This window comes from Triticum urartu, chromosome 5A (genome assembly GCF_056163025.1).
Source record: "Triticum urartu cultivar PI428250 chromosome 5A, HENAU_Tu73, whole genome shotgun sequence".
In the NCBI taxonomy this organism is placed as follows: Eukaryota; Viridiplantae; Streptophyta; class Magnoliopsida; order Poales; family Poaceae; genus Triticum; species Triticum urartu.
This window is the reverse complement of record NC_141877.1, coordinates 63096145-63106830: the sequence shown is the minus strand read 5'-3', so window position 1 is coordinate 63106830 and position 10686 is coordinate 63096145. Positions and strand designations below refer to the sequence as shown.

The 10686-nt window shown below is 39.0% G+C and overlaps 1 protein-coding gene across 1 annotated transcript; it reads left to right on the top strand.

Annotated features, from left to right (window-relative positions):
* Positions 1 to 3774: 3774 nt before the first annotated feature.
* On the top strand, positions 3775 to 5010 carry LOC147968048 (protein FAR1-RELATED SEQUENCE 5-like). Its single transcript, XM_087523368.1, has one exon. The coding sequence runs from the start codon at positions 3775 to 3777 to the stop codon at positions 5008 to 5010; it is 1236 nt and encodes a 411-aa protein (XP_087379494.1).
* Positions 5011 to 10686: the final 5676 nt, after the last annotated feature.

Genomic DNA, 10686 nt, shown 5'->3' with positions numbered 1-10686 from the left:
TTCATTTTAACTTTCAATTTGAATCTAGTGTATCTTTTGAACCGAAAGTCCAACCTACATTTTGTTTGAATATTTGTTTTTCATGTGACGAGGGCTTTCAAATAAGACCGCTCTTGAATACATTTTGACAAGTTTTAAAATTTTCATGAAATTTCATCTGTTAAAACTTGACACGATGAGGGATAAAATCACCAGGTTTTAAATAGTAAAACTTAAAGCTCTAAACCCTAAACTGTAAAAACAAATGAAACTTGATAAAAACTTAATATTATAACTATTAAGTTTTAATATTTGAAATTAGTATAATTTAAAAGTTGTCAAAATGTTCGAGTGACCTTGTTCGAAAGTCCTCGTCGCAGCAACCATAAATATGCAAACGAAACTTAATTTTGACTTTCAAGTAAAAAATATAGTATATTCAAATTTGAAAGCTAAAATAAACAGCATGAGAGGTTGGATGGGTAGAGCATGCCATCTCTGCCAAAAGTTGTATTCAGGGCCATCAGAAAGCAATCAATGCCATGCTTGCATGATAAGCTTAGGGTTTAGGGTTCTAATCTTCAACCAAATACTCCCTCCGTTTCTAAATATAAGTCTTTTGCAGACTCCAAATATGGACTACACATTCGGAGCAAAATGAGTGAATCTACACACTAAAAAAAGTCTATATACACCCGTATGTAGTGTATATTGAAATCTCTAAGAAGACTTATATTTAGGAACGGAGGGAATAGATGGCTGAGGCTTTCACAGGACCTCTCGTGCACATGAGAATTGCTTTTTTCACGAGCACCCTTGTTTTCATAACACACATGAATATAATTGGGGGTTCGAATCCAAGATGTACAGTTACACTCTTCACAACGAACATATAAAACATATTTATTAAACCTAAAACCACAAGTATATTATGATGTGCTTATACTATGTGGTCGTCCCTTGTATAGTTTACTTCATGCCTTCACCAATACATTTCAATACAAGCCTTTTGTGATGTGAACAAATAGGCACATTAATGGAGATGCATGGTAGAGGAGCTAATTTATTATTTTCCACTGGTTAATATTTCAAATAACCATGTGCCAATGCTACAGCTTGGTTTCCCTACAAGAAGACCTTATTGAAAATGTTCCATGCATTCTCTACTGGAACAAACATTACAATACTACTGTTAAGGTGAAAACGTTTGTTATATTTTATTACTTTAGGAACGATGTTTAGCTGCCTTCTATTTTTCCTTTTTGACCCTTTTTGATCTTATGCAGGTCAATTGAAAATTATGTCTTTTAGTCACTGATTCAAATTATTAAGAACTAGTGCAGATTGGCAGACGCTTGAGGTATGGTATTCTGTATTTTTCATAATTTCTTTGTGTGATTGAAATGAACTTGTGACCATTCTTTGCTGTGGCTTGTTAGGTCAGTGGTAACGTATCATATTTGGACAGCAACTTCAGACCAATTTATGCAGAGCTTGATGCAGCTCCTTCGGTATGTATAACGTAGACCAAAAAATAAATCATTTACTATGTTGGCAAAATCAAATGGGAGATTTTAGGGTGCATTATAATACACCAGAGCACATGTATTATATGGCCGATCTAACATATGAGAATAATTGGGCCTTTTTAAGCCCAAGGGTATTTTCGACCTAAATTTTTTTTACCTTTCATCGGCCCAATTTGGTCCAGGGGTATTCTCGTCCTAAATTTTTCGATTAAATTAATTGCATTAATAAAGCACTTCATTATAGAGGTCCCATCATCGTGCGTACTCTTTTGAATTTCGGTTCGAGCGGTTCGTCCTCTCTCCTCCTCTCGAGCCCTAACCTCGGGTGCCCTCGATCGCCGCTGATCGCCTCCGGCGCCCTCGATCGCCGCCGATCGCACTCGCCGTGTCTACCCCTCCTGCTCCTACTCCCCCTCACTCCCTCCATCGCAAGTCACCCCAGTCGGGTCGCGGCGCCAGATCTTCCGACGAGCCGCTAATCCACTCCTTCCCCGAGCGGACGCCACCTTCCCCGACCCGAGAGGCCAGATCATCCTCATCGACGTGCATCAAATTTTTCACGCCGGATCTTCGCTGTAAGTGCCTAGCCATCTCAAATCTTTTCTGGTCCCTTCTGCATATAGAACCAATAGGGGTCGGATTTGATTCGGGTTTAGGATATGTCATGTGAGGTTTAGGGTTTATCGTTTCAAAAAGTTGTGAGGAGATTTCGGTCGGATTTGGTTAGGGTTTAGGATATGTCATCTGAGGATTAGGGTTTATGTTTTCAGAAAGTTGTGATGAGATTACGATTGAAAGGAAGTGTAAGTCGGATGTAGCTACGACATATTGAAGGGCTTAGTTAGGATTATGTGGCATGAGAAAGTTGTCAGCAGATTTGGATTCAAAGAAAGTTATTTTGGATTTAGTTAGGAGATACTTTTGAATTGAGTTTCGAGATATTTTGGATTTTGTTAGGAGATAATTATTTTGTATGGAGTTTGGACTTATTTTGGATTTAGTTAGGAGATAATTTGGATTTAGTTAGGACATACTTTTGGATTTTGTTACGAGATAATTTGGATTTAGTTAGGAGATAATTTTGAATGGAGTTTGGAGATAATTGATCTATCAGGGTGGATCTATCAAGGCATTTGAAGGACTCGTGGACTTTGGATTTAGTTAGGAGATCATCAGTTAGAGCTAGTACAATCAATTACAAATTTCTGGATTTAGTCAAGGCATATTTACTTACAGCTTTCGAAGGACTGAGTTAGGTACATGAATCCGATATGAAAAATTAAATCAATTATTTAAGCAGAGTAGTGCATAATTTCGGTAACGTATGCTATCTATCCGTAACATTGACTATCTGTTTTCGCTGGCAGCATAACGACATGGATGATAAAGGCACCGATGGCAAAAACTTAGGTGATACAGGCAAGGACGACAAGGACATGGGTCATAGAGGCAACAAAGGCAAAGGCATGGACCCCAAAGGAATGTATGGTATGTTCATGGATGATAAGGATAATGAGGATGCAGGCAAGGATGGCATAGACATGGATGATGTACACATACAAGGTAAAGGAATTGATAATAAAGGCATGGCTGGTTCAGACCTGAATGAGTGTATGGAATACTTAGAGATTGTGAAGAAGACGTTCAGGACTGAGGAAGAAGCCTACATGTTCTACATAGGCTATGCGAGAAAAAAAGGATTTGGTGTTAGAAAGGATGATCTGAAGTACAGGGATCCGGGTCCGAAACAAAATGCATACAGAAGGACATACAAGTGCTGCAAACAAGGATGGCGGGCCCTTAAGCACTGTAACAGAACTGAAAGAAAAAGAACACCGAGGGGTCTTTCTCGGTGTGGGTGTCCCACTCTTTATCAGGTTGAGCTACAAGATAGGAGTGGCCTCTGGTTTGTCAAGAATTTTGTGGACAAGCATAACCATCTATTTGTCCCTGCTGACCTGACTCCGTACTTGTCGGCTCATCGTAGAATGACTGACGCACAAAAGGCCGATGTCATCGAGTATGCTGTCATTGGACTTCGAACCAATGTTGGGGATATCGCTTATCGGGAACTTATCGGTTGACCTACGATAAGGGGTAAATCGGCCAGTTTATCGGCATATCAGCCGATTTATCACCATATCGGTTGATTTATCGGCTGATTTATCTTATCGGTTAGACCACGATAAGCGATAAATCGGCCGATTTATCGGAATATCGGAAGATATCTTGAACAGTGCTTCGAACACATCAGGTTATGAATGTAATGGAGAAGAATGCCGGAGGTCCCGACAAGCTTGGATTTATAGATCGAGATCTATACAACCATGTTTCAGTCCAGAAGAAGCGCAAGATAGAAGGCAGTGACGCTAGATATTTGCTCACCTATATGATTGCACAGAAAAAAGCAGACCCAGAATTCTTTTTCAAATACACAAAAGACAGCGAAGGCCATTTGAGGAACATATTCTGGGCTGACTCACAATCCCGCATTGACTATGTTGCCTTTGGTGGTGTCGTGGTGTTCGACAGTACATATCGGTCTAACAAGTACAGGCTTCCGTTTGTTCCATTTGGTGGTCTGAACCATCACCGCAGCACAGTTTTGTTTGGGGTCGGTCTAGTATCAGACGAGATAGTTGCATCATACCAGTGGCTTCTTCATGTATTTTTGGAGGCAATGTCCCAGACGACACCAATTTCAGCAATCACCGATGGGGACGGTGCAATGGCTAAAGCAATAGCTACTGTCTGGACCGGAATAGATCATTGTTTGTGCATGTGGCATATCGAGGAGAATATGGTGATGCACCTCCGCGAGGAAAAGCTGGAGCAATTTAGGGAATTCATTTACCGTCATTGGGATGTTGATGAGTTTGAGAAAAGATGGGAGGCTTATAAGGTTCGGTTGAAAATAAAACCAATGGGCAAGAGGTCGTCATGGGTTAACAGGATGTACGAGCTGCGACACAAATGGGCTGCTGCGTACACAAAGGGTAGATATTTCCTAGGCATGATGAGTAATCAAAGGAGTGTGTCTCTCAACTCAAGGCTTCATGTGCACCTGAACAGGAAGATGCAGCTTGTTGATTTGTTGCAGCATGTTGAGCACTGTGTATCCATAATGCGTAAGACTGAAGCAGCATTAGACGCAGTAGCAACACATATGATACCCTTCACTAAGCTGAATGCACACCCTCTGGAGATTGCTGCCTCTTATATTTATACAACTGTGATGTTTCCAAAGGTAAAGCATCAGATTGTCGAAGGGACAAATTGGCAGGTCACGGACCGGGTAGCATGTGATGGTTTGGTCGTGTTTGGAGTTTTGCGCAAAGCCCCATATGATAAAGTCCCATATGGCAGGGATGCTAGAGAATTGCAAGGTAAGGAAGGTAAGTATGCTGAGGACTTGCATGCAAAAAAATTGGATCCTGAGGATCCCAATGACTTGGAAGGTAAGGATGCTGAGGACTTGCATGCAAAAAAACTTGGATGCTGAGGATCCCAATGACTTGGAAGGTAAGGATGCTGAGGAATTGCATGCAAAAAACTTGGATGCTGAGGATCCCAATGACTTGGAAGGCAAGGATGGTGTGGACTTGCATGCCAAAAACCTGGATGCTAAGGATCCCAATCACTTGGAAGGTAAGGACAGTGAGGAGTTGGAGGCAAAAAAGTTGGATGCACAAGGCGTGGATGCTAAGCCTATGGATTTTATATATCACGTGACTTATCTGTTTACATGAGCAAGACTGGATGATGCAGCTTGTAAATGTAAAAAGTTGGAAAGTCAGGATTACCCATGCGCACATATATTCTGCGTTCTGGATCATCTTGGTGTACACACATTTCCAAAATAATTGTCAAGAAAAGATGGACAATGCAGGCCAAGCCAGCGTTCCCTTCTTCGAGGACTGCGAATACTCATGTATGGTCTGATCACATGAATAAGTATCATCAACTACGCAAGATGGCTAGTGATGCTTTATTCACAGCCGCAGCTAGCGATTCACAGTCAGAACAGATGATGGAGTTCCTCCGGAGTATATTGGTTGACGGAGAAAAAACTGATTTGGATGAAGGCCATAAATCATTTGTTCCTTTGTCGGCATACTTCTCTGCTGCTCGCGAATGCTGCACTGATGACGTGGAAAATCCAATCAAAATAGTTCCAAAAGGGAGACCAACTACCGAAGAATCGAACAAGAGGATTAAATCCAGGCTTGAGCAGATGAGAAGGAAGAAAAGCAACAAAGTTAGTGCACATGTTTATCTCATTGTTCATTTTCCATACATGCTTACAATGTTAATATCTTCTCTCTTTTTCTTCAATTTACTCAGGAACAAATCACGGAAATCAAAGGTCACAAGGAGGAAGAAGCGAAAAGACAAAGACTCAGAGACAGAAGAAGACACAGATTCAGATATAGAAGAAGAGGAAGATTCAAAAAAAGCAACAAAGTTAGTGCACATGTTAATCTCATTGTTCATTTCCGTACATGCTTACAGTGTTAATATGTTCTCCCGGAGAGTGTTCACATGTTTTTTTTCAATTTACACAGGAAAAAATCAGGGAAATCAAATAGCACAAGGAGGAAGAAGCAAAAAGAAGAGACAGAGTCAGATACAGAAGAAGAGACAGAGGCAGATACAGAAGAAGAGACAGAGGCAGATACAGAAGAAGAGGAAGATTCAGGTACAGAAGAAGAGGAAGATTCAGGTACAGAAGAAGAGGAAGATTCAGATGCAGAAGAAGAGGGAGATTCAGATGCAGAAGAAGAGGGAGATTCAGATGAGGAAGAAGAGGAAGATTCAGATGCGGAAGATGGTGGGCTGAGGAGGGCTAGAAAGAGACCATTGGAGGTTGCAGAAGAGGATTACGCAAAACCAAACAAGTGGGCATTAGCACAATTGTGCGTACTTAAACATGTTTTCGAATGCTGGCTGCAGATTCATCTATTTCATTTTTTGCAGGAAACACAAGGGCGCTCCAAATGTCAATGCTGGGAGGACGAAAAAGAACGATGAGAAGGGTGCGCGAGGAAAACCAGTGAAGTTAGTGTCTGTACTTACATGTCCGCTCTAGAAGTCGGGTATTTGCTAGTACTGTGTTGACGTTTCTTAACTTTTCCAGGAAAGACTCTAGTAAGGGCGGTAAAGAACAGGCCAAAGGGGTGATGAAGACAAAAAGGCCTGATAGGAATGTACCACGGGCTGAGCGAATAAGAGCTATCAAGTTAGCTTCTGTAGCTATGAAGAGAAAATCAGTGAAGTTAGTGTTTTTTCTGTTATAGTGTACTGTACATGCTCAAATCTTCTTTGCTATCCTATTAACAAACGTTGTTTCATGCAGGAAAGCTAAAGTGAAGTCGAGACAGGATGTTTAGATGCACAGGGTCAAGCAGAGAAAACAAAAGGATTTCACGGGTCGAAAAATTGAGGACAAACTAAAGTAGACAGTTTTCCATGCCGTGATCACCCTTGTTTCTCATGTATTAGACCTATTTGATGGACTGCCACTATTTTTCTGAATTCCTCTTTTGATTGGTACACCATCATTTTATTATGGACCGGTCAACATGGTAGGCTAGTTATGATTTATCAACATCGATGAAACAATGCATTTTTGGTGCAGTTGGTTTTCTGTATTTCTTTTCATTTCTTACATAATATATTGCTGAAATTTGTTCAAAGTGTAGTCAAATTTCATACTTGAAATATAAAATAGAAACCGAAAATTTATATATATAAGAAAATAGAACGTTAATAGAAACCTCGTTTTCAAACAACATTGAAAATCGTTTATTTTCAAATAGAAAATAAGCATAGTGATATTTTAAAAATAGCATGCTCATTTGAAAAAAAACATGTTCAATTGAAAATAAAATATAATGAATATGCTGATTTAAAAATATCATGCTGATTTTAAAATTATGCTACTTTTAAAATAACATGCTAATTTCAAAAATAGCATGCTAATTTTAAAAATAGCATGGTAGTTTTAAAAATATAATGCTCTTTTCAATATGCTACTTTTAAAATAGCATGCTGATTTCAAAGATAGCATGCTGATTTAAAAAAATAGCATGCTGATTTCAAAAATAGCTTGCTGATTTAAAAAAAAAATCATGTTCTTTCAAATGTGTTGTTTTTAAAAATAGCATGCTGATTTCAAAATAACAGTCTCATTCTAAAAATACAACGCTGTTTTTAAAAATATAATGTTGTTTTTAAAAATATAACGCTGTTTTTAAACTGATTTCACAAAATACATGCTTTTTAAAATATGCTGTTTTGAAAGCAGCATGCTGATTTTGAAAACAACATATTTTTAATTACGCTTTTCAAAAGATAGCATGTTTTTTTAGTATATACTGTTTTTCAAATTAAAAAAACATCATTTTGAAAATAGCATGCCATCTCGAAAGTAACAGAAACAGGTCCCGCTCTTTGTTTTGCATTTCATTTTTTTGTGCGACACACATACAAACCGCATTTTCAAAATAACTCATACTAGCCAACACAAAAACCTCATTCAAAACTGAAAGTAGTGTCTAATCCATTTGAAACCCGGTTAGATTTGATTCTAAAAATACTAGCATCACTGTGGCAAAAAAAGGAAATATAATTGCATAAAGGTAATTATATCAAGGAGGGTACCAGGGTGCGTTATATATATAGACTTGCATAGCAAGTACATTACGCCACATAGGGTTCATACTACCACCAAGTTACTGCCAAGTTCCACTTACTGGACGATCTTCATATCCAGTCGGACCCAAAAGTTATACCACCAAAGTACCAGTTACTACCAAGTACCAATTACTACTAAGTTGCACTTACTGGACCCTAAAGCTGATACTACCAACTTGCAGTTACCGGCTAGTACATACAGATTATAAAACTAGCGTCAAACTACTGCGGCGGGTCAACGAATCCTCATGCCACTAACCATGTTCACCCTAAGCACACCTCCACTCCTTTCCATGAACCTGAAGATAGCCATTTGATCTTCTTTCATTCTGGCGCCCTCAACGACTTCTCTCCAGTTCTTTGTCATGATCGCTCGCCCGTCCTTCTTGCCCATCTTGAACAAGACCTTTTTATTACCTTCAAAATGTTCGCTGGTGACACGCACAAGCATGGGCTTTCGCAGATAATCTTTGAGGTAGGCCTGACTGTACTCCTTTGAGAAGCACTGATTGCACAGGGAAATAAATAATGTTACATAAAAATGAAGTATAATTTGCACACAAAAAGTAAGAATGATTTGCACAACCATGCCCGTCCTCCTCTCTGTCTCTACATGATGGCATTTTCACTAGTGAAGTATGATTTGCAAAAAGAAAAGTCCAAGTGTTTACCATCTTGCTCTTCCCTCTGATGACTGCCGAGCGAGTGACAGTGCTGACATAGTATGGTATGGGAGGTTGGCACTGCTTTACTATGGATTTGAGATAGTCCCACTGATCCTCGTTTAGCAATACATGGTTGCCGTAGAAGATGCGATCCTCGAAAATTCCTTTTCTCACATGGTATCCCGGACCTGTATAAAAAAAATTAAGATGACAGAGTAGTAAATAATTTCATATGTAAGATCTAGAACATCAGCACTGGGTTAATGATCAATGCCTACTCCAATGATCAAGAAATGAAGGAAATAGATAACCCAATCACATCCACCCAGCAATATCTCGTAGAAACATGGGCAAATTGAATATTTGATTAACTAACAACTAAACACTGCTCTATGTAAGCTCTAGTTCAGTCAATGTTGATTTGGAAGGTCATTTAGAACCCAAACAGAGTAATGTGTGGTAATCAAGTGTCACTCAAACATAAACTTTTGATATTTCACGGTTCATTTAATATCTGACCAGCCAAATAGAACTTTACCCCGTAGTACCAAGATAGGATCGTGGTCCACATCTCCATCTCCATCAGAACTATCATCAGTGTCATAGTCGCTAGAGGTGTCGTCATAACCGCTAGAGCCGTCACTCCCGCGTGAAGTTCCATATGAAGCATCATCTAAGGTGGTCCGGTGATCACTCTCTTCACTACTGATGAGGATGGTTTCCCTTGCCATTCAAACCCGTTGCATGCATTGCAATGAACAAATGTTAGTTATTGATATATGAAATCAGTCTTCCATTATGACTTGTTAGCACCATATACAATGTGAATAATCTTTTCGCATACTTCTTGCTAAGTACGTAGTTCATGTATAAACATCTACATGAAAAAGCTAGTCGGCAACTATTCGCACGACTAGTCAAGACTAGTGGTTAGACTCATAATCATTGGGCAGACATAACCAATTAGGATATTTCAAGGTTACAATTTTGTGAGCTGGACAAGAAAACTTGGTAACCAACCAATTAGTAGCCATGTAAAAATGAACCATGATTGACTGCTCTCATCGAGCAATACGTGAAACTATAACTGATCTGCCTTTGACCACTGCAAATTGCCTGATGGGCTGTTGTGTGGTACCATCAGGTAATAAATATAAAGTCTTTAAATTGTCCCAACAAAACAAATAATGCATTTTCTGCTGTACATAACATTTTTAGAAGTAGCTGTGGAGGTTAATTTTCCAATTTTCAGTGAGAATAAGGACATGATAGAATCTCTCAAGTAAGATGATAGCATAGTGAAGGCTATGAGAGCGAGCAAGGTATGCTGACCAATTGTCACCCTTTTGTATACTTGCTATTTATTTACTCATTACTACCCATACCAACAAGTAAAATCATGATTATGAAGTATAATGTCAGAAAATCCAACAGTGAGGAATTTGTTGCAATATGTACTACTAGCTCACAGGAAATTTTCATTGACCCCAACAAGCCCATACCATATCTTGGAGATAGGCTGACATAATTCAAGTAAGCAGTAACAACAATGAGGAAAAATATGCACCAACCAAAAATATTACATGTGTGCACATATCATCAAAAACATGCACCAAATCAAGAGCGGTCTATACTTGACAAATCCTTCAAAATATGCACTAATCATCATACTACCATCGAGTAATACATGAAACTATAACTGATCCTCATTCCATCATTACAAATTTCCTCATGGACTGCTTCTGTGCTCGCCTTTTTAGTTTTTAATAACTAAGCATCAGCAAATACATATACACAGTCTTCAAACTATCCCAACA

Coding starts and splice junctions, on each gene's coding strand:
- LOC147968048 (XM_087523368.1), top strand. CDS start 3,775: ATGGAGAAGAATGCCGGAGGTCCCGACAAGCTTGGATTTATAGATCGA.